Source organism: Manacus vitellinus, unplaced genomic scaffold, assembly GCF_001715985.3.
Source record: "Manacus vitellinus isolate BGI_N305 unplaced genomic scaffold, ASM171598v3 scaffold_7_pilon, whole genome shotgun sequence".
NCBI lineage: Eukaryota > Metazoa > Chordata > Aves > Passeriformes > Pipridae > Manacus > Manacus vitellinus.
In genome coordinates, this window is record NW_021940813.1 from 13,756,021 (window position 1) to 13,780,777 (window position 24,757).

The 24,757-nt window shown below is 40.3% G+C and overlaps 1 protein-coding gene across 1 annotated transcript; it reads left to right on the forward strand.

The window, feature by feature from the left end:
- CLTRN (collectrin, amino acid transport regulator) lies at positions 1-22,310 on the forward strand. Its single transcript, XM_018084377.1, has 6 exons — positions 1-118; positions 482-540; positions 6,256-6,341; positions 12,843-12,959; positions 16,097-16,291; positions 20,331-22,310. Exons 1-6 carry the CDS (start codon positions 52-54, stop codon positions 20,485-20,487), a joined length of 681 nt encoding a protein of 226 aa, XP_017939866.1. The 5' UTR covers positions 1-51; the 3' UTR covers positions 20,488-22,310.
- Positions 22,311-24,757: the final 2,447 nt, after the last annotated feature.

The following is a 24,757-nucleotide window of genomic DNA, read 5'->3' on the forward strand; positions in this document are numbered from 1 at the left end:
TTACAGGGGAGACTCGACTTCTTTTTGCCTCAACCTTTCCATGCTGACGGAATGTTACGGGCTTTGCTGCTTATACTCTCTGTAGTTGCTATTGCTCATGCTGAGCTCTGCAAACCAGGTAAGATTTGGAGCTGATTCCCGTCGTTCCCCAAGTAAAGTAGGTATCACTTTATGACTACAAAGCTGCCAGCTTCTCAGATTTTTATTTTAACTGTAGTCTTCAATTTGAGGATTGAAATGCTGAGCATTCACTTCTTTTAGGAGTTTGCAAATTAAGTATGGAAGTTGATCTCACTTAAAGAGGTCATGGTAAATCTCTGTAGGGCTTTTTTCGTGCTAGTAACTTCTGTTCTCTTATACAGGTGATCTGTTAAGACACATTTAGAAGCTGCCATTCATGAAATAATTAGGGAAGTAAATTATTTAAAATCCTATTTTTGCTGACTATCAATATATGTTTGCTTTTTTCTCTTTGTGTCAGATGCACAGAATGCTTTCAAAGTACGGATTAGCATCAAAACAGCTTTGGGGGACAATGCAGTAAGTAAAGCATCTTCACATATTCTTCCTAACTGAATATCTGCCAAAATAGAAGTAATATATACTGTAAAATTTCTGGAGGCAACACAAGCAAATTGTTTTACAGTGTTAATTGTAATAGCTTGCTGAAATCATGATCCAGGGATTCATTTCTTGACATTTGACTAGCCCATTCCTTAAAATGTCATCCTTTAAGAGAAGTATAAAGCTCGCCTGTTCATAAAGATAATTTTCTGTCAAAGATTTTTTTTTTCCTCTGGAAAAGCAGTAGGAATGTTACACCTTATGCATGAGAGGTGCTGCATAAATGTAAGTCTGTATTTTGGGAAAAGCACTTCTGCTAGAGAGTGCTACTTGTAAAGTCAAGCATGTCTGGGAAGAGAAGCAGGAAAAGATTTTTAGGTCTTTATGAAATGGGACTTTATATCAGGCTCTCAGACAAGCATTAACTGTAGAGATCATTCAAGCATGTCTCATCAATTCCCTACTAATGGAGGGCTTTGGATAGTGGCCTTTCTTCTCTGCCTGTGGTGCACAGGCTTGTCTCATGAGGACTGAACTGCTTTGGCTTAATTCAGATCTTTGGGCTTAATGCAGAAGTACTGGTGTGAGTACTAGGAGATATATGTAAGAGATTGAGACATTAGTTAACAGAATGATCCTTCCTGATCTAAGGCACTGTTTAATATGTCAGATCCCAGTACTTTGCTGGTAGTTTTGAATACTTAGGACAAATCTGCAGCATGTTAACAGGCTCAGCATAAAATTAGATATGAAATGTCTTGGACAGTCATCTGCACTGGAAGTGTGGTGTCTGATTGTGTTATGAGCCCTGGGAAACAAAAAGCAGTAGGTTACATGTTATAAGAGATTGGTGATATGAGAAACTCCCTATGACTATAGAAGCTGTTCTAAAATTACCCTGAAGTATCAGGTAATTTAAAGTAACATTAGCAGGGACCTAAGTTTCACTGATAACTTTATAAACCAGACAAATAGCAAAGATTTATTCAAGATACCTGCTAAATTAAATGTCTGGAAATTTGTATTGAAATCAGTTCTCTTAGTTGGAGAGAGTTCAATTAAACAGTAATACAAGACTGGTTTGTTTCAAAAATTATTAAAAATAGTATAATACTATGGCTGAAAATATGTCAAAAAATTATTGAAGCTCCTTTTAAAGATAACTGCTAATATTTTAATCTTGGTTCAACATAGTAGCAAAGAATGAAAATTGCAGTTCCCAGTAATGCCCTTTTTTAGTGCTTTTTAGTTCTCTAGCTCTAGTAAAATAAGGGGAGTTTGTTTGATCATTTGTCATTTTTAAAATTTTTTTTCAAAAAGGGTATGAAATAAATCATTACCTTTAAAGGCCCTTTATTATTGCAAGAAAAAAAGCAGTAACTGAGGAGTCTATTTTTTTTGTGGAGAGTCATTTATTTCATATAACAGAGTTTCACAAAGTGTGTGAAAGTGCTAAGAATGGGACAATCAAGAACAGCATTTTAGAACACCAACTAGTTGAAAGTCGTATGATGCCACACAAGATCACCCACAAATAATGAAGTTTATTAAATGCACAGGTAGTAGCAGTTCCTTTTCACAGCCGTTGCAAACTTCTCTGCGAATGACTGAAAGTGAAAACTGAAACTACTATGAAACTGAAATTCATTTTGGAATTTGGGACATCTTACTTTTTTTAATGCTATTTATTTATTTTAGCAAAGAAAAGTGTAATACTGTCACAGTAGGACATGCCCCGCTTCGTTCATTTCCAAGTTACTTCAAGCTACACAATAACAGAAAGCCCTGATACTGTGGGAATTTTGCTCCAGGGCTGGCAGGATAGCTCCAATGTACATTCAGAGGCATAGGAAATCAGTTAGTGCAGCTTTTCACATGGTTTAGTGCACTCCATCTGCTTTGTGTGAGGCTGATGAAAACAGGACACAATTTTTTAATTTGTTCACAAGGTAGGCTGTACTTTGAGGCAGGGAGTTCCATTTAGTGTATTTATTTAGGTCTTATCACAATGGAGCTGGAAAGAGCAACTCAAATGCAGTAAGTGTTCAGTTACTATAATTTTATTTGCAAATGATGGGTGTACTTGACAGAGCATTGCTTGCTGATCGATGAGAGGAAACATAGTGCCTCTAGGCCTAAATGGAAAGTGATTTATGAATCTCTCTGAGGATGGTTTTAACTTTGTGAGTGGCTTCTGGATTAGCCACTAGTGACTAGTTGCTTCCTACTCATGGAGTCAGCAGAGGGGTGGAGAATTAAGTCAAAAGGGACAGATGCAACTAGGGAGTGAGAAGAAGTGATGTGTACTGATGTGTACCTTGGTGTCACCACTCATTTTAACTGTAAGAGTTGAAGAGCTGGCACCTCAGGGGACACAGCCAGGTGAAGTAGAAGGTGCACTTCCCTCTTGGCTCATGTATTCAGGCTGTTTCTAGCGTAGGGGAGAAGAGGAGAAAGGCTGACATACACCTTGTGTCTTGCTGCCAGATGGGACCTGGAAGTGTGTTCGTGTGTCCATGTGTCCGTAGCCACACTGCAGTCTGAATGGCTGTCTAGTTAAAACACAGAACCATTCAGGAGGGAAGGGATCTTAAAGGGTCCCTAGTCCTCTGTTGCTCAAAGCCAGGTCAGCACTGAAATCAGATCAGGTTGCTCAGAGCAATCTTATAATCTCATTCTACTCAAATTTTGTCTTCCTCAAAGCACTACTATAGCATTTCACCCCATCAACAATCTACACTCATTGTCTTTCACCCATTACCTCATCATCTTCTTCTTTCAGTAACAGGCATTTAAGACTGGCTTTCACAGTCAGCTATGTCTAATTCTGCTCCTTCTTAATGTGTAAAGGATGGCAAGTGCAACTGAGCCAAGCTCTTTGCATTGGTTCCTTCGTAGAGCAATGAAGATGGTAAACATTAATAGTTCTGGTACCATCATGTAATGTTTCATTGATAACAGTTATGTTTATAGCGTGTGGTTGCAAGTGATATTTAATATTTCCTGTATATCAGCAGAAAGTGTGCAGCAGTAGCTGCACTGCATAGGAACATCCTCAGTCATCAGCTGCAGTCCAGGCCTTTGCATTTGGAGGATATAAAGCCCCTTATTAGAACGAATCAGGTGTAGTGGAAGGTGTCCCTGGCCATGGCAGGGGAATTGGAACTAGATGATCTTTGGGGTCCCTTCCAACACAAATAATTCTAGATTTCTTTACACCTCTCTGACTGGAGAAAGCTACTGATTAGAAACTTGTTTCTGGCAATTCATGCCCACTTATCCTGAGTTCATACAGTTTGTTAGCTTAAGGTGCTCTTGCCTTACTTTTCCTCTTCATTATTTTGCCTCCTCTGTGCATATTACTTCATGCAGTCATGTATAGAAGTTCTTGTTCATATGGAGCCCACAGCCATCTCCATCTCCTTTACTTCCTGTCTAATTTCCATTTACCTGGGGCTTCTTGCCCCTCTACCCAGAAGGTTGTCTGCAGCATCTTCTCCTCACTCAGGCAGACCCCCGATTTCTTCTGAGCTTTCTCTGCCAGTCTCCTCCCCCCATTTCATGCAGCTTTCTGTTTATTCTGTCTTTTTTTTCAAGTGCTTACTCTTTCAGCTCGGGGTTGAATTCCTCACTGCAAATTATTTTCCTTGTTCTGAGATACCCTGTTTGTTACTCTGACTTGAAGAAGTCCTAGGCAAACACATTATTCACGAAAACGGAATACTAGACTGTGACAAATTGTGCATGTATATATGCATTGCACTAAACATAAACATATCAAGTACATGTACTTGGTAGTGCTGCATTGCATTTGTGTCCATGTAAGCATGAAATGAAGTGTGCTTCATCATCATCCATTTTCAAGACAACTGATTAAATTATCTCTACAGCTGTTTTAATCCACTGGGTAACAAATGATTTGTTTTTGTCCTTCTGGACTTGTTCTCAAAGACTGCAGATGGCATGTAGGGATTCAGTCAATAGTGCCACATGCAGAAAAAAAGATCTTCCCTTTTAGTGCTGCAAATTGTGCTTCATGGTTTAAATACAGATGTCTTTAAAATGATGATAAATAGTTTTATGGCTCCCATCTGTATTAATTCCTCTATTAAATGATCTCTTTTTCTTTTAGTAATAGTTGCTCTCATTACTGTCACGTTTTCTTCAGAGCAGTGGGATCAAAGTACAGGCTTTTATAATTTTTTCCAAAGAGTTTCTGGGGTTTTTTTCAGTTGAAGTTCCCAGGCTGGCATGCATTATCACAGTATGATCACAGCTCCATTCACAAGACAAGAGGGGTGAGTCAGAACCCAGGTTCTCAGCACTGCAGCTGGATTTTAGTGCTGCTCAAGCTGTCTCTTGCCTCAGCTTTGTTGCCCCTGTCTTACCACATCTCAGAGAGCCCATTTCACAACTCTTCCTTTGTCTAAGGATGATAAACATGATCAGTATGACTTTCTGCCATTTAAATGATGGCCCTGCCTAGGTTCCCAGTCTACAGTTTGACAGTGTAAAATGAGGGCTGCTGATACCTGAAAGTTGGATTCCCTTTTTTTCTGTGGAGAGATTGCAGCTCCATGCATCCAAAATCAGAATTTAAAAACCAGAATTAAGATTTGGCAATGCTGTTTACTGCTTTTTAAAGTACACTGTTGTTTTTTGAAAATGTAATAAAGGACCATAAAAAAAGTAGGTTCATGATGTCAACAGAGTTAAGTATCCACACCATTTGGTTTTGGTTTGGACGATTACAGATCAGACTTTTTAATGCTGAAAATTAAAGATTAGATTTGTGTTCTGATTGACTGAGGAAAGCTGTTTCTAACCTCCATTAATATAATTCCAAGGAACTAATAATCTTTGTAATCTGCTGAAAGGTGAAAGGGGGAATTCAATCAGCATCCCTCAGTCATGGCTCCTGCTATAAAAATGTAATAGATGCAGTTCTTACAGGTCATTAGAATTGCATATGTGAGTGAAAGCCCAGGGGAACCCAGTGAAGCTGTCTCAAAAAACTTAAATTACGGAAGCGTGATTTTTCATCAAGACAACAGAGACCAGTTTTTGGAGCCTGTATTTTACTTATTGAAGTAGTAAGGATGCTATTTTCTTTCTTTTGTCTCATATACAATGTAGCAATTTGTAATGTACTTGAGTCGTCTTGTTACAAGGACCGCCTGCAGCAATCTCATTGTAAATCCTGGTGTCCTGGTGTCCAACTCCCAGAGACTACCTTCAACACTAGGGTTTTTTTAACTTATTCTTAGGCAGAGCCAAATAGTCCTTGAGAGTGGATTTAAGCCTTCTACTTTAACTGAGTTTATCCAGCAAAAGAGGCTAGGCCATGGGTGCAGCTGTGTGGGGAGAATTCTAGTAATATACCTAGTCTTTGGTACAAGAAACTTTACATCTCTGGTTTGGTCAGCTTTCAGAAACATTTGATTAATTCAGTTTTTGGAAACATTCTTTACAGTTTATATTATTTATATTACAGTTTATGTTGTACTTTTTTTTTTCTGCTCGAAAAAGTCCTTTGTGCATACTAAATAATGGGCATTTATTTTCTTAGCACAACCAGAGAATTTATTAACTTTCTTGATCGATACAGCATTTCAAGTTCAATGACTCTTTTGCCTCCCTGTACTGCCAGCACTGGTGCTGAAACTAATTATTTTCCATCTTGCTTTACAGTATGCCTGGGATGCTAATGAAGAGTACCTCTTCAAAGCAATGGTGGCTTTTGCAATGAGAAGATATTCCAGCAAGAGCACAACTCAGTAAGCATCTATTCAGATTTGCCTTTTGCATATGAACCATGCTGCATGTAGTGACTGTTCTCTGCTGTGCTGAACTGTAGAAATCATTATAAAGATTCTAAAAGCAGACTGTTCCAGTATATTTCTTTGACACCCCGATATATGTTAAACATCACACTTTCTCTGTCTTAAGCAATGTTCAATCTTTGAACCAGTATCCCAGTTGATGTGAAATGACACAGCTGTGGATCTCAGTGGGATGGTGCCTATTCACTTTAAGAAGAACCTGGCAGTAAAATTTGACACCTTCTGGGGACCGTACTTAGAGGAGGCGAAGGGACATGTTGGAAGATGAAGAGAGACAGTGCAGATCTTTGACTAAACAGCTTTGGTGCACGCTATCTTAGAGCTCAGGTTCAGTAGGATGCTGAAGATGAGCTGACTCAGAGACCCAGAAGGTGGACAGCTCTGCCAGTGCTGTGCTCTGCCGGGTGTTTCTATCCCCAGGATCACAGCGGTTGAGTTACTTGGCATCAAGAAGTTTCAGATGTTGCAGTTCAGATATAAATCAGCCTTTAATTGATTTTGGGACTAAATCTACCCTGAAGTATTGAATATTCTTCTCAGGCTTCTGATCCTTGCTACTCTATGAAATTAGATACCAGATTAGACGGACCATTTAGTAGCTAGGTGTATTTTCAGTGTGTTCTTATCTTTCTTAAATGAAAAACCTTGTAAGTGCATTTCCATTAGTGTTTTTCATCATTTTTCAGTTTGAAACAAAAGACTTGGGGTTCTGGTAGGCTAATGAGGATAAGGTTCTCAATTTACTTAAAAATAAAACTCCTTCAGGATGTCATTGCATCAGATGAAACATGCTGCACATTTGCAAAGATATTAGTTAACTTTAGTCACATGATGATTATTGTGGCTGCTGCACTTCTGTTAAATGGAAGGGGATTTCCTCCTCCATGTCACAGGAATATTTGATTCCTTGCTGTTTCATTTTAATTCGTCAGAAGTGGTCTCCTTTGAGCAAGAGAGCCATTCCACCAAGCTTAACAAAAACAGCCAAGTGTGCTACTAAACCAATTAAATTAACACTTTAAAAAATTAGTTCAAGATACAAGCTAATTACAAATTATTCTGTAGGGCTTTTTCTCAGGTTTTCAAATTAGCAGCATTTTCATCCAGCATCTGATCCATAAAGATTTGCTTTTGTATACTTACTATAGTCCTGGGTCCTTTTTTTAAATTATTCTCTTCTTTCAAAGTCATGGTACTTTCACAAAGCAAAAAACCTGTGTCAGAAGCCAGTGATCTTATTCTTCTTCAAGCACCGTGGTTTTCTGCAGACTCAAATAATACTAGAAGGGTTGGTGCAGGAATGGAAAAAAAATCAAGCCGGTATGAAAGGAGTTAAATTTTTAATGGCAGTTATCTGTACCCACTCTGGAAAATCATAGAATACTCAATTCAATTTTCCACCCAGACAGTTTTTCCTATGGACAAATATGATGAATCAGTGTTACTCCAGTTTGGAGGTGGTCTTGCACACATAAATAATTTCCTGCTACTAAGTTGTTTGGAAAAGAAGTCAGTAAGTCTTCAGTTCAGAAGAAGCCAGCTTTGGGCATCTTTAGCTCTTTTTAAGATGGCATTGACTTCCTCATGGGGTATAACTTGTTGAGGTATACCTTGGAGGTATAACTGATAACTCATCTAGGACTTAGAGGTGCCTTTACAGTCAGCAGTATAGACAGCATGTCAACTGAAGGGCAGTTGTGCAGCTCTGAGATCTGGTACAACTTCTAGGCAACAGATTGAGGAGTATCCTATTCACAGATCTTTCCCAAATCCCAAGGGACCCCAGAGCCCCAGTTCAGGGACAGAGAGGCCAGATGAACCTCCCGATACACCTCAAATAATCTACCTGTTACATGGGAGCAGGAAGGCTGTGAAAGCCTCCATCCTGTTAGATGTGCTGGAAATAACACCCCCCTTTCCCCACCCGTGTGGCTGACAGCTGGAAGGCAGGAGTGCCCTCCCTCTCCATCCCCTCTGCAGTGGGCATGGAGGTGTGGGGGCACTCAGGACACAGCAGCATGCTGTGCACAGGAATGGCACTGTGGCATAGCTGGTGAGGATAGCGGCAGGGGCTTGCAGTGTGCTGAAGAGGGAGGCAGAAGCAGGAGCTTGTGGCAAATAAATTACATTACACTACTGGCAAATAAATTGCATTTCACTACAGGAGCTTTTGCAGGCAAATGCCAACATATTTTCTTCAGGAGCCGTAAAAGACCAGTGACCAATTATTCTGTCATAAAAGAACAAATTGCCTGTGACTACATTCTGGTAGCATTTAAACTTACCCAAATTTTGCATCTGCTTAATTGAAGATTTTGAAAAATTCACCATTATTTTACATAACTAAATACTGGTTCTGCCAGGATATACATTATGCACATGGCCATAGCCAGGATGTGACAAACTTCCCCTTTAATATCCCCTTAATTTCTAACACACCCACAGCCCTCAAGTAACTCACAGCCACGACTATATCCCACGAGACCAACTGCCATTAACTTCAGCAAACTGGATCAGGCCCCAGAATAATTTGTCTGGTGGATCAGGATAACCATTGTTGCAGTCTGTCCCATAGTTTTTGATATTCAAAGGTATTTGATATTTTGTGAGGCTTCTGAAGCTGGATAAAAGCCAACTGGTGATGACAAACATTTGAATGTGTTGCCACAAACAGCAGTTGATGCTGTTGTTGCCCTTGTGTAACCACTGAGTGACCCAATGCAGAATGGACAGAATGGCATGTTACACCTCGAGTTCTCTAAAGTTAATTTCTAAACTGAAATTTAATAAATCACGGAGCAGTGTTTAATGTTTGAAAGGCTTGTCAAATTTTCAAGTTTGTGTGAAACAGAAGAAAGACACGATCCATCAAATAACTCAGAAACTATTAATACAGATCAAATAAATACTTCTTTTTCAGTGGAGAATTAAACCCCCTTTATTTCCTTTTACATATGGGCTTTCAATTGATTCTTAATACATATAGTCATGAACTACGTCAGCCAACCTTTGATCTCTCAGTGTTAAAAAATTATTGTCTGTAGTCTGTGTTTCTCTAATCTGTGACTCATTTGAAATAATATGCATCTCTTTTGGGTGTGAGACCAGTTAATCTTTAGAGCAGAAAGAATGTAATGGCATTTGCTTTCATTCAAGTAACAGAATCTACTTTTGGTACATCTTCCTCTCATTTATAGATTAAAAAACCTGCAGTTTTCTTCCAAAGTGACCAGCAAAAAATTCATCAACGTTATTCATCTTCCTAAAACCATCTATTTTTGATACTAAAAATATTGTGACCATTTATAACAACAAAATAAGCTGCTAGAGTTAAAACTGTTACATCAAGGTGATTCTGTGGCTGCTGCTCATGAAAGGGAAGAAAATAACATTCGTTTGCAGAAGTAGCTGCACAGCCCTGGGTTGGAAGAGCTGTGATGCTTTTGAGAGAGCTGGAGACAGGCACTCAAGCCATAGGACTGTGGTTCTTTCATGACCTAATGGCCACTGTAGGCACCTGGCTCCCTTTGGCTCTTTAGTAGCTCTTTCTTACCCCTAAACATTCCTTTAAATCTCCATAAGGAACAATGGTGGTGTTTTAGTGCAAGGAACTGCCAGGATTTCCTCTACTCTAGTCACTGGTGTTCACTTGCGTATATTAAAGGAAATGCAATTTTGGACTTTTGCCGTGATGCCATAAGACCAAACCAGGATCTTGTCATTTTGATGATAACAGTCTCCCGTAATCTCCATGTAAAAAGTCTATCAACTGCTAAGGAAAAAAAAGATGTCTACATATATGTTTACAAATGCAGTGGATTAGTACATGAAGAAGCCATGTTTCTCAGATCTGTACAGTGTGACTGCACAGTTGCAATGCTTCTGTATGTTGTGAATCAGACCTGCAAGCAAATACTGCAGGAGAAAAAAAAGGTGCACCTGCTGCACGGACATTGCCACATTGGTGCTTGTTGAACCAGTCTGTTTTGCTGTTTACTCAATCCCCTTTGAATTTCTTGTGAGCTGTATTATTCTTTTTGGGGCCTGGAAGGATTTACAGCATTCAGATTCCGCTGATGAAAAAGTGGCGGCAGTGAAGCCAAGTTTTGGATGCTTGTAATGGAGCAAGGATTTTAGACACAACAGGGAGCAGAAAGGCAGCAAAATTTACGTATCCTAGTGCAATCCTTGCTGCCCAATTGATTCAGTGCTGTTTGTTCTAGAGAGAGAGAGAGAGATGCTACCCCTCTGGTGACTGACTGCCCTGTCTCATTCTGAAAACCTTGGCACTGAGGAAAGACCCCAGGCTGAAGAGTCTCTGAAAGAGAGTGAGAAAGACAGGGCATTCTGCCAATCCTTCTCTACCAAATTTATCTTTCTCTTTGGGGATCAAACTTTTCTTACTGATGCCATTTCAAGAACGTCTGTAGGGCAACACACCCCCAAATTTCCCCCCCGGCCCAGTATTTGATTGTGCCACAGTAACTGCAGCTTTAGGAACTATGGCATAAAGTTTTGGGTCCTACTGTTATAAATTCCCCTGATTGTAAATTTCCTCTGTAGATACAGTTTTAGATATTCTGTGAAGTCAACAAAAGTTTGCCAGCCACCAGCCAAAAGTAAACGCTTTTCCCCTCCCCTCCTGTATATTTTGTGCTTTGCTTTTGTTTTGTGAAGAATAAATCTGCTTTTATCTTCTGACTGTTGCCAGCAAACTCATGTGAACATCTTTTCAAATTCCAGAGGATGGCTTTCCTTTTTTATCCCTAAAAATTCTTTGTATTTGCCAAATTGATATAGTTCCAGAGAGGTAAAAGTGAATATTTCAGCTCTGCAAAATCACTGCTTTCCATTTTATTGCATATCTCTCTGGAATATGCACTTGCAGCTCAGAAGGCCAACCATATCCTGGGCTGCATTAAAAGAGGTGCGACCAGCAAGTTGAGGTTGGGAATTCTGCACCTCTGCTCTGCTCTGGTGACACCCCACCTTGAGTACTGCATCCAGCTGTGGGGTCCTGAACACAGGAGAGACATCGACCTGTTCGAGTGAGTCCAGAGTAGGGCCAACAAGATGATTAGTGGGATGGAGCACCTCTCCTATGAGGAAAAGCTGAGAGTATTTTGTTCAGCCTGGAGAAGAGAAAGCCCTGGGCTGACCTTGTAGCACCTTCCAGTACCTGAAGGGAGCCTACAAGAAAGAGATTGAGGGACTTTTTACTAAGGTCTGTAGTGACAGGACAAGGGGTAACAGTTATAAACTGTAAAGGGATAGATTTAGATTAGTTATTACAAATTTTTTACAATGAGGATGGTGAGATACAGCATCATGTAGTCCAAGAGAAATCGTGCATGCCCTGTCCCTGGAAGTGTTCACGGCCGGGCTGGATGCGGCTTTGAGCAACCTGGTTTAGTGAAAGGTTTCCCTGTGCGCGCAGAGGGGTTGGAACTAGATGACCTGCAGGATCCCTTCCCGCCCAAGCCCCATCCATCCCTCAGGCCCGCTCCCCGTTCCCGCCGCCGGCCGGCAGGTGGCGCTGCCCAGCAGGGCGCGGGCCGGGCGGGGTCAGTGGCGGCCCTCAGGCGCGGCCGTGACCCCGGCGCGTCTGAGCCTTCGCTTCCCGAGCTTAAATACTCACGGTGATGTCATTCCAGGAGGATTTTCTGGTAGTTCCGCCACTTACTAGTGTTAGCGTCAGAAACCCCGTTTGTAAGAATCTGAAAAAAGGCGTTTCGCACACCGTTTACGTCGTATGCCATGAGAAGCTCTGTGCCTATGCCCTTCCACTAATAACTTCACATAAAGCTGAGCAATCTTCCTTTAAAATATATAATATGCATAATTTTTTGCAGCATAAGATAAAAGGCATAGGCCAGTAGAATGACTAAATTGAGCTTGTTCCCTCCACTCTACCTGGCTCTGTGAACAAAGATGTTGAAAAACTCATCATCAATTCCACTAATCTTCCTTCCAACAAAATGTGTCTTGTAGAAGAACTGCACTCACTTGACAATCATGTAGGGACTTTCCAATGCCTGGTTGCTCAGGTGTTTGCTGTCAAAACCAATATTTCTAGTCCACCAATGCATTTGCCTCATTATATGGTCTTTGTCACAGCCCTGATGATTAATGTTCAAATATGTATTTTTCCATTTGATTATGCTAAATGTATGTCCAAGACCATACAAGTTTGTAATAGATTCAAAAATTTATTTGAAGACTCATTTGGTCTTAATAAGCTTAATTTTTTTTGTCATATTGGGAAATGGGAAATGCTGTGAGTGATATTTCTTTCTTGATCATTAAGTGTTAACTTTTTTAAAAATGAGATTTCCAAGGGGGCTTAGATGAGAGCAACATTTTAAGAAAATCTAAAATATTTCAATAATTCCTTTCATGCGTCTTTAATTTATTTTTTTTTTTTAATACCTGCAGAATTTCCAATGTGCTGCTCTGCAATGTGACAGATCGGGTGTCATTTTGGTTTGTGGTCACAGATTCTTCCAAAAATGTGACAACTGTTCCTGGAAGTGTGGTAGAGGCAGCCATCAGGTACAATCACTGCTTCTGCAACCTTTTCTTCCTTGCGTACTGAGGATACTTTCTCTCTCTAGGCCTTGTTTGAATGAGCACACTTCCTCTTTAAGGATGAATTAATCCAAGTAGTTAAAACACCAAGGGGTCAGTACTCTTTCATGAATGTAAGATCAGAGAATTTTTAACAGTCCCACACAATGCAGAGCATGTGAGCCTTGGGATTATAACTTTGGAAAGAGTCTCTGTTAATGCTGGAGGGCTCAGAAGAAATTTAGCCCCTTTTCAGAGCCCTACCTGTGATTTACCCTTCGGTGTGTGGCATATACAGTGCTCTCATCCAACTGCTACATTTCCCAGCAAGAGAGCCTTCTCCCTCAGATGATGGAATTACACACTTTCTGGGTGGAATTAATGTAATTTAACTTTCACTTCATGCTACATGCACATCTATACCTGGACTAATGACTGTAGACTCCCTTTCAGTGCTTCTCACTAACAGTTCAACTGATTTAATTTAGAAGTTGAGCTTTCACATGAGAAGAGCTCGTGTGAACTCCTAGCAGAGCTGGCTGTGTCCCAACCTGGCTTAAACAATCTTATGCTCACATTCTTTTCATACCAGCTGGTTCTGGAATGCCAGCCAATATCATAGCTGAGCATTGCTTGTACAAAGTACTGTGTGGTACAAATCGGTTTGATTTCTACTAAAAAATCACACTCTATAGCAAATAAAAGCAAGAATGTGGAACTGATGAGGGAAAAGAAAAAGTAGGTAGTCTGACTTCAGTTGTCCACCAAACCTTCACAAGGGGTTTATAGGGATGAGTCCCACAAGCAGCATAACTCATGTACGTTTCTCAAGCACAGGGTGGAAAATGGACCTCTTTGTTTTAAGGCATTCTGTGCTCTGTCTTGAAAATTCATGTTATCTCTGTGGAGGTGTAATGCCTAATTCCTGATGAATGAGTATGCCTTCTTTTGGAAAGATTAATTTAAGCTTATGAGCAGATTAAACTATTTCCTACAGAGACACCAAACAATAGCTTCATAGCATTAGTGGAGAAAGCAGATTATTTATTCACTGAAGCTCTCTGTAAGAGTGCTGGAATGCGGGGTTTTTGCATTTCTGTTATTCTTTGATACATTCAGTAGCATAAGCTGATTTATTTAAGTCTTTTATGTGCCCTGTTTGGCACAGAAATTGGATGCTATTATTGTTTGGTTTTTTAACTGTTGTCTGTCACTTGATAAACAATATGCTATTTATGAAAAGTTTTAATTCCTATCTAATTTAGAAGCAAGAAATAAAATGGTCTATAAAACTAAAATACTTTCTGTTCAATTGCTTCTGATTGCAGGCTTCCACACTAAACCTTTACTCTAATTCTTCATACTATAGTAGCTTGTAACAACACTAGCCGTGAACCAGAATTTTTTTGTATGATAGTCTCTACAAAGTAAGAATAAAAAGGAAGGTAAACCATTTCAGAGCTCTCTATGAGAGTCAAGATCTTACATAAATATACACAAGATATAGTGATGCATATACACACATGAAATGCACTTGTAGGTGCCTGCATGTGTATATAATTCTGAAACTCCAGCCTTTAGATGAGGGTGAACAATGCTTATTTCATCTGTTCACAATGACCCTTTCATATCAGTAAGGATGGAAATCTTTTCTAAATGACACACAGCTTACCGTATAATGAGTCTTATAACATGCCATGGCTTTCAGTCCCCTCCAGGAATGTTGGCTTTCCATTAAGGCTAAGAACTTCCTGTCTAAGGGACAGCCAAACATTATGATTTCCAGGAAAAGAACTTTGAAAAATCTTACCTGTATTTCCCATACATCTTTTCTTAGGAAATACTTTCTGTATGGTAAATAAATTTAATTTTATACAAAAAAGAGCTGCCTTAATTCATACAACTGCAATCAAAAAGAATTTCTCAGGACCAATACGTGTAACACATTTTCTCAAAAATCTTTAATATTTTGAAACAGCTAATGGAAGATACTGCTGAAGTCTCTTAAGGCTGCTTAGATTCAGAATATTCAGAAATACCTGCAAATGATTACAGGTAGTGAAAATGCGTGAAGATATCCCATTACAGGGTAGCAATTGTACTAATCATGAAAAAGTGTATTTCTCAGACTTACAGTTTCTCATAATGGGAAAAATGTGCAAAATACAAATCCCTTTAGCTGCATCCTGCAGAGAAGAAGGACATATTGACAATAGGAGTGGATTCTTTTGGACCCAGCTGTATCCTGTCCCTCATGGATCTAAGAAAATCTACAGCAGCAGGGGCAGATGTACTGGCCCATAACATGCAGGATGGTTCAGTTTGAGAGACCAAGGGGCACTATAAGTAAATCCCCTGAGCATTGCAGGGTATATCTGCCACTCCCATTCTAATCTTGAATGCTGCATGAGCAAGACAAGGGAGACAACCTTACCAATTGCAGCCTGCTATGTCTTCAGCACATGGTCCAAACCAGAAATAAATAATAATTCTGTACTTCAGATATCATCTGTATTTCCCAGTTTTTCAGATAAATACGTATGACAATCTGGTGTTCAAAATGTTGGAAGTGGGTGGGTGTTTATGGATTACTGACAAGGTCTATGTTAAAGTGAAGGTCTGTGTAATCCTACCAACAGCACAGAATCATAAAATCATAGAATCACAGAATCAGTTAGGTTGGAAAAGACCTCCAAGATCATCAAGTTCAACCTTTGACTGATCACCACCTTATCAACTAGACCATGGAACTAAGTGCCATGTCCGGTCATTTTTTAAACACCTCCAGGGACGGTGACTCCACCACCTCCCTGGGCAGCCCATTCCAGTGCTTAACCACCCTTCCAGTGAAGAAATTCTTCCTGTTATTCACCCTGAACCTCCCCTGGTACAGCTTGAGGCTGTGTCCTCTTGTCCTATTGCTAGTTGCCTGGTAGAAGTGGCCAACCCCCACTAAAGGTAGACGACATCCAAAGCCTTTAACTCATCATGCTGGACCAAATTCAGTCCTACCAGACTTGCAGCACATTAATGAAAAATTCTTTTATTTTCTTCTGTGTCTTTAGCTTATCCAATATATTTATAAAGAGTTGTGATAGTCTTTTTTTTTTTTTTAAATGAAGGATGAACCGGAACAGAATCAACAGTGCCTTTCTACTGAGTGACAAAACACTGCAGTTCCTGAAGATAACCTCAACCTTATCACCTCCCGTTGAACCCTCTACGCCTGTCTGGCTTATTGTATTTGGTGTTGTTCTTTGTCTCATTGTGGCTGGGATTGTTTTCCTCATTGTTTCAGGGATTCAGAAACACAAGAAGTAAGCGGCTTAGCCTTTCTTCTATTTTAATGGAATATTGGCTTGTTAGGTCAGCTGAGCTGGTTTTGTGTTTCAGAGCAGCCTCAGAGAAATTGTAGCTGTGCCCCCTTCCCTTCCTAGGTAAAGACAACACAGTCCTTTTCTGAGGAAAGGGGTTAAAATTTTTAACTGTGAAGTATAGATGCCTTAGTAATGCTGGGATGTAATGAGGAAATGGGGACTGTCAGAATATGATCCTGGAGGCCACCTAACTAGAGATGAGCTTTACAAAGACATTTGATGTGATTATTCCAAAGGTCTGTTGTGCCACAGGGAACCTCCTCTCACAGTCTACCCACGTAGTTACCAGGTGGGAGAGGGCTGGCAGTGACTGAGCTCCTTCCAGGGCAGTAGTGCCAAAAGCTGGCAGGCCTAAAAAAATTTTTGCTACTGCAGCTTGAGAAGACCCAGTAGAGAACACAATAATGATTAATGTATGGCCAAAGAGGGCCTGCTCAACGGAACAGTCAGTGGGTCTCACCTACCATTCATGACCTGATGAATCCGAAGCACCCAGCCCTTCACAGGTTCATGGGCAGATCTCCCCATGAGTTTAGGTATTTGCTGTCTGGGTAGGAGAGAGAGAATCTCTTTTCCTCTCAGTTTCTGCCCTGTGGTGGCACTGGTGAAAAAGAGAAGACTATTCATGCTTCCTTAGTGTGAGCATGTTGGAGCAACACAGAGTAGGTGGAGTTTTGATCCTGCCATCTCTGTTGGCTCTGAGTTGGGCATAAGGAATAGAAATTTTTCAGCTGAGTTGAGAAGTTCAACTTCTGCCATGCTTTTGGCTGCCACAGAGGTTAGGTTAACACAAAATTATGTCTTCAGCAATAGATTCATACAGGAACAGCAGAAGAACTGAAAAGGTAAATTTCTGATGACAACTAGATAGTGTTAAAATCATTGACTATGATAGATTGCATCCTCAAATATATCAGAACAAAGGATTAATATATGAAAAGTTGTGTGTTGCAGAAACTTTTGCTTTCTGCCTCCTTATTACCTTGAAGAACGTTAAAAGACCTCAGAAAAACAACACTTATTGTGAAGGTTAAGTGCTTCTCATAGACAACCTTTAGTAGTGTAGCCAGAATCCCTTCAGTTATGTATTGCATTCACAGGAGTTGCATGAACTTCCAAAATCTCCTTCCATTTTCAAAAAGCCCCAAAATTCAAAAAAGAATAGATGAAAGATGCTGTTGGGGAAAGAGTCTGGGCAGGGACTTGGAGTATATGGATAGTTTTAGCCCTGTCACAACCACGTTGTATGGACTGAGTTATTTCATGCCTTGAACATAGGAAACCTCTTCTGAAAAAACAGAGAATAATGAACCTGAAGCCTATACCTGCCCTCCGTGTCATGTCATGGCTCTGTGTGTCCTTATAGTGCCTGACTTAAAGGGATTCTTTGAACATTTCAAATAAGTGTGATATAAATAAACTATGCTAAATAGCTATGATTTTTTTAGCTAAAATAATAATTTATGCTTCATATCATGCTGAAAGACAAAGTTTCCTCCCTGTGTTTTCAAAATAACTCAGCAGAATTTGAGCACTTCCTCTCAGTGTGGTGTAAATTACATGGCATATCACCAGGCTTGCTGCTGCCTGCCTGAGGTCACTTGGCACCCTCTCTGTCTCATGCTCTTGTCCTTTTAGTTGTTACGTTTCTTTTCACTTCTTCCTCTGTTTCCCTACTCTGCCTGTATATATAACCTTTCCTCAGAGCAGATTTGTCTGTGGCTGAACTCTAACCCTCCTTTCACATCAATAACATCTGCAAGCAGGGACGGTGGAATGAGAGAGAGGGTGAGCACGTATTTCTTCCATCTACTGTTGCAAAGACTGGAGTGGTAAAAAAGGATGGTCTGGGTGATTTGGTTTCCTGAGAAAAAGAGCCAGACAGGGAGAAAAGAATTTCAGAAGTGCTGATCTCTTTTTCAGACACTGAAGTAACTGATCAGGTTGTCAAAGACTTGAGCATGTCCAGTAATTAGTTTTCTTGGAAACCCAACCAGAGCTTACATAATGGGAACTCTGTTGCCTGGTGATCTGTGTTGGACAGCTGGCCCCAAGGATGGCAGTGACTTCTCATAAATCTGGCATTTTATCTTTAAAGGCCTTTAAAGTAGCAGTTAAATACCTCAGTTCAGATAAGCTCAAAAGTAGGTGCTTCAGGCTGTTTATGCTCAGGGTAGCAGGGAAGCATGGTTGGCCTGTAAAGGATATTGAGTTAAACTCATGTGTCATTTCTTGAACTTAATTAGGTCTTCACTGTGCATCACTGCCAACATGTAAAATTGCAAGTGCAGCTGCCTGCAGATCGAAGAGCTCCACGTGACTGTAGCCCTTGTCTCTCCAGTGGGCTGGATCAGACACACTGTCTCCCAGCCTTGTGTTTGTTCTCCTGCCATTGCAGTGATAGGACACCTCCCTCTCCAGTAATAGAATTGCCACATGCCCAGGGCAGGACCATCCTCTGCTGTCTATCCTGAAGTAACCTGAAGTCTACTCCTACCCCCACAAAATCCCATCTGCAACAGAGGCCATAAACATTTGCCTTGGGAAGAGTGAAAAAAGAGTAAGCACACAGTCTTTCCCTCTATTAGTTTTCCAGCATCTAACTTGCAGCTGCGGGCCTTCCTGAGCTGGATTTGGTCTTCATGTATTGAGTTACCTACAATGTTTTCTCTTCCCTTAACTTCTTGCTGAGTCTCCTCTTGGATTCATAGAAATTTTTTGCTTCTCTTAATTCCTCTGGCAATGAATTCCACACATCTTCTACTCCTCTCATTTCTTTTGAACCTGCTTTTTAGGAACTTTTATGTTCTGTCCCCACAGTTTTGTATTCAAGAACATTCCTTTTATCAGTGTAAGAGCAGATACAGCAACCAGAGGTCAGAGGTTTCCGCTACTACACCCCAGGTTTATTTTAGCAAGTCTGTAATACCAAGAATCTTCCAAAGGCCAATAAAATTTTATTATTGTTAATATCACTTTTATTAGCAGTTACACTGAGTCAGATTTTTATGATTGTCCTGAGTCAGATTGTTACAGTACATGCTGTGGGATAGGAAGAAGCAGTGCAGCTGACCTTTGAGTTTCTTATCCTCTGAAACCGCTGATGCCGCAGGCTGGAAAGTACGTCAGGTTTTTCAACTATGAACTAGTAGTTCTCAAGGTCAAAATAAATCTGGAATTAAAGGAATGTTGTGACATATTGACTGATATTTCTCTATTACATCTTCTTATGGTTGTATTTTTATATTTTCTGGTTTAGATTTTTTTTAATTTAGATAATTTTATTCAGCAACTATTTTAATATGTTTTCTGGGAGAAGTGAAGCCTGAAAAAGTGAAAGCTGTGCAATTGTTTGATCTAGAAAATAAAAGTATAAAATATTGGGTAGGAATGTGGATGTTAATGAAGTTTGAAGAAAAAAAAGATTTGCAGCATTAAGAGTGCCTAACTTCTGGAGAAGATAATCCTGGAGTGTGAGGGCACCCAAGCCTACACATTTGGAGACTATAGTTAGTCTGAAGCTGATCTGTTTCTAAAATGTATGCTTTAATTTGTACACATTATGAGGTGAGATCTATGACATACATTACAGGGTCAGATTAGATGTTTAGTCCATTCCTTCCTGATGTAAAATAAAAAGATTTAGGGATTTTTTTGATTTTTCTTTTGCACCAGCTTTTCCTTCGGCACCCTCCAGTCACTTTACAGAATAAGAAGGTGAAATGATATTTAAAACATACTTACAACATGTTTACTTTGGGTTTTCTCTTTCCCAATCCTGAGGTCAAACCACTAAACCAGGGCTTCCAATCTGGGCCTCCCATCTTCCATGGTGTATTTACAACAGCAAAGATGTGCACAAGATTATGCCTTTAAGCTACCACAAACTTCTGACTAAACATGCAGTTTTCTGTCTGTGGAATCGTGATGAGTGATGCGGGTCAACAGAATAAGATGATTTTTTCTTTCTTGTTTTTAGAAAGAATAAAGAGTCAACAGAGAGAGAAAATTTAGAAGAGAAAGTTGAAGTGACAGTAACATTAGAAAATGGGCTGCCTTGTGAAGTGCTGGATTTAAAAGCAGGCCACATTAATGGTGTCTTTCCAGCAGATGATGAACGGTTCACATCCTTATGAAATGCTGCGATTGCTATCTGGTCGTTTTCTGAGAGACTCCTGTGCCTACCTTATCTCGTCACTACTCCTGAATGTCAAACATGAAGACAAGAAAAACATCCTTTCACTTAATTTCCCTGGAGAGAACCTTGTGCTGATAATACATACACTTGAACCTCCATTACAAAGCTTTTGTTCATGAACAACGCAAATGAGAAGGCCTCAGATAATATCCAGAAAAGATTTCCAGAAGATGTTTGACAGAACAGGGTTGAAACCTACCGTGTGTCAGGCATTTAATTTTTAATGATTATTTAAATGTGTCCGTTGCTTTTTGTCCCTGATGTAAATGTGAAACTGCATTATTCCTGAATGTCGCTGGGGAGATCATCTAGCATTGTCAATTCTTGATGGGTTTTCTTTCAAGCCATATGCAAAAGTTTCTCTGTAAAATTACTTTTGTTTGCTGATATGTAGTGTGCCTTTGGATGGAACAATGATCAGTGCATGAAAGTTTTCATTTATTGAGAAACAAAAAAGTGAGCTTTCACAGCCTCTGTAAGACCAGGTCAAAAAGCATGTGGGATATATGTAGCTTTGAGGCTAAGAAACATCTGGTACTAGAAGTGTTTTTCACTTCACAAAGTCACAGAATATATGACCTGGAAATAAAAACTTCCAAAACTCTAAAATTTGTAGAAATTAAAAGTTGTGACAAAGAGCAGATTTTCCAAAGGTACAGTCTGTGTTTAGCAACCCAGCTCTCATTAAATCACAGAATCAAAGAATGGCCTGCGTTGGAAGGGACCTTAAAGATCGTCTAATTCCAACCCCCCTGCTGTGGACAGGGACACCTCCCACTAGACCAGGTTGCTCAGAGCTCTGTCCAGTCTAGCCTTGAATGCTTTCAGGGGTGGGACAATCACAACTTCTCCAGAAACCTGTTCTGGTACCTCATCACCTTCACAGTAAAGATTTTTTTCCTAATATCTAATCTAAACCTACTCTCAGTTTTTTTCCCTTGTCCTGTCACTATGTGCCCTTGTAGCCAGTCTTTCACAACTCTTTGAAAAAACCTTCCTTACATTTTTTAACAATAAAACTAGAGTAGATTTCCGAGGGATGGCCAACATGGGGTCAGATGAACCTTCATGTGACTGCAGGATAGCTTTTGTAGGGATTCAGTATGTGAAACACCAGCTCCTGGGTTTGGTGCACCTGACCCAGATGACAACATGTAGGCAGTGCTAAGTCAGCAGAGACCAGTCAGACCTGTGTTTCCTATCTGGCTGGGAGTAGAGGACATCAAATAGTGCCAGACTCTACACTGCATGGGTGGATTACTTTGAAGTCAGTCGTGCATACAAACAGTGCTATCTGTGCCCTGATCCCATTCCCATTTACATTGGTGAAAACATTCTGCCTGTTTTCAGAAGAACTGGGCCTCAGAAAAGGGGAGTTGTGTATGTGGGTAACTGTACACAGAGAATGGAAGTGTGTTGAAGGAAAATACAATGTTTGCAGTTACCAAACAGCTACCCACATCAATGAAGGCAGTATTTGATCATTAAGCATCCTGTTTTCAGTGTCATGTTTAGGGTCAATATTAGAAAACTCATTTACTTATTAGGATTATTCCATTAGACTCCTCACCAACAGGAATAGGCTTAAATAGAGTAAAAGTTGCTAAAGGACCATCCTAAAGGACATCCTGAAGGGTACTGGTTTGTTTCCCAGCATACAATCCTTCAGCATTTTGTCTGTATTGAGCACCTTTGGCTATCCACTTGACTCAGCACTGGCTCTTGGGAACACTGAGCAGAAGGGGAGGAATGGGAAGGAGAAGCAGTGGAGTAAAGGGAGAAAGCTGAGCAGGGGAAGCTTGAGGCTAGGGGAGGCAGGGAAAAGAAAAGCTAAATGCAAAATAAAACTATGGAACCCTCTGATCATTTGCCTCACATGGTTTCATCTGTCACAGTTATCTTTGATGTCCTGCTGGTAAGTCCCTCTGGACAAGGACTGCATCTTCTCTGGATCTGAGAGGTGTACTGCTTCATTCTGGAAAAGGATTAATAAAGTTAGTTATGAGTGATAATATCTCAGTGCTTCAAAATTACCATTCACAACATGTAAGTATTTCTCACAGGAATGTCAAAGATGAAGCTTGCCAGCGCTGAAGGGAACATACAGGGGATACAGTGTTGCTATTGCTTCCTCAGTCGTTGCTCCAAGGTCTCTCACTCAGGCAGTTTTATTGAGGTAATTCAGATTCCATAATTTCTAAACCTTCACACTTTTCACATCCTTTCTATGACAGATAGCCACATCTTGGTGCAACCACAATGGATCGTTGTAACTGCAGCACCTCTGCAAGAACCTGTGAAAGATTTCAGTGAGAACAGCTTAGCAATGCAAGAGTAACCTCGAGCTACCCAGTAAGATTTACTGTTATCCTGTATTGTACTATATGATATCGAAATAAACTGCACTTGAGATGAAAAAGGGCCAAGCTTATCTGAGCATACTTCTCAAGGCCTGAAAGAAGGTTCTGTTCAGCCTATGGCACTGGCTAGCAACTTGAAAATAGATTGAAAGCCTCTGAACAAAACATTATGCAATGTGGGCTGACTCTGAGGTAAGTTTTTAATCACTGTCTTCCTCCCAGCTCACCTCGTAGCTGCATAATTACTTTACAGCAGTTTGGCATAATTTTCTGCTAATGATGATATGGGATTCACCCAGAGCATACATCTTGCTTACTCTCTGCTGACAGAAAATGGCTTGAGAGAAGCAAATGATACATGAACGGGCAGATACCACACTTAGCAACACTTTGAAGTCAGTGTTGGTATTAGCTCTTTCACTGAAATAGATACCACGAATGAGGTTAATCAAGGGCATAGTGCTATACGGAAGAAATAAATCTCTAGTCTGTGCAGCAGGATCATATTGTAAAAAAAAGAGCACTTTTATTTGGTAAAGCCTGTCTCCAGAGCCTGCAAATGGTACGATGACAATGTATATCCCTGGAGGATGTGGCCAAGATATTTTTTATGTACTTTCACCTTTTTTTTCCTCTAAACCACCCGCCATGCAACACCTGATAACAAACAGGAGAGTGAGTAATAAGCAATATAGACTATAAGGGGAATTGCTTCCTCAAAAAATGAGTTGCTTTTGCTTTCACTTACGTTTGTGCTGTGCCAATGAATTTTGAAAATGGTACATGGTGTGCTCGAGACTGAACTGTTTCATTTACAAGAGCTGTGTTTGAGAAAAGAGAGGAGAAAAGAAAATTCAATGAAATGAAGCGATAAACCCAGAGAAGTTCTGATTTAAGAAAATCTGCAACGTTTATCACTAGCTCCACATCCCCAGCAAGCTGACATTTCAGAAGGGACATTACCGTTCTGTTCAGTTTACTTGAGAGGGAGCATTGATGTCTAAGCTAGAATGAGCACAAATCATGCATAAGTAAGTTGTTTATGCTGTCAGTTATTAGCTACACATTTAGAGTGCTGAAGAACATTGGGAACTCTGCAGTGCCCTCTTTAAATTAGGGACCACATTAGTGGTGCCACAACCATTTGCTGTGCACAACCTTCAGAGTTGTACCAACCACAGACTGGCATTGTAAATGAAATTAGTAGTCCTTGTTTATCAATATTTATTTAGGGAATATTGCAAACTGTGGGCAGATGCTGAAGTCCTTACGCTATTCTGCCACTTGCTTTAAGGAAAGCCAATCACTCTGTCCTGCAAACTAATGCTTACTCTGTGTGGAAAAAAAACTACACTGAAGCTTGTTCTGTCACAGCAGCATTTGCCTCTTCTCTTCCAGGACAGTGCACAAAGTCTCGACAGAGTCTGTCTGTGGTATTTACCCCTAAGCATCTCCCTGTCAGCCTACCTTGAAGCCTGGTACTCACAACTGCACCCAGTATTCTCCTGGGGCTCTGCTGGTGCTGAAGAACCTGGAGGGGTGACCTCATGGGCCTTGTGCAGACTATATATACCCATTTCTCTGTCTGGGTGCAATGTTTGCTTCTGTCACATTGATCTTCATGGAGAACCCTTTCCTGGCTGTGCCTTCATAAAGGGCCACCTTTGTTCTACATTTTGAGGAAAGCCAGTCTATTGTTTCTGCTGTTGTTCACAAAAGAGAAGGGTGAAGTGGGCACAAGGAGCCTCAGAGCAGGATTCAACTCTTGTTGCTTCATCACTGTGAGAATGAAATAATTCCCAAATTAATACAAATCACAGTTTTAGCACAGGAGCTTCTGTTTTGATA

Bases quoted from the DNA above. Each gene is read 5' to 3' on its own strand.
- CLTRN (XM_018084377.1), top strand. From the start codon at position 52: ATGTTACGGGCTTTGCTGCTTATACTCTCTGTAGTTGCTATTGCTCAT. The intron at 541-6,255 runs GTAAGTAAAGCA...CTTGCTTTACAG, and splicing joins CAGCTTTGGGGGACAATGCA to TATGCCTGGGATGCTAATGA. The intron at 12,960-16,096 runs GTACAATCACTG...TTTTAAATGAAG, and splicing joins GTGGTAGAGGCAGCCATCAG to GATGAACCGGAACAGAATCA.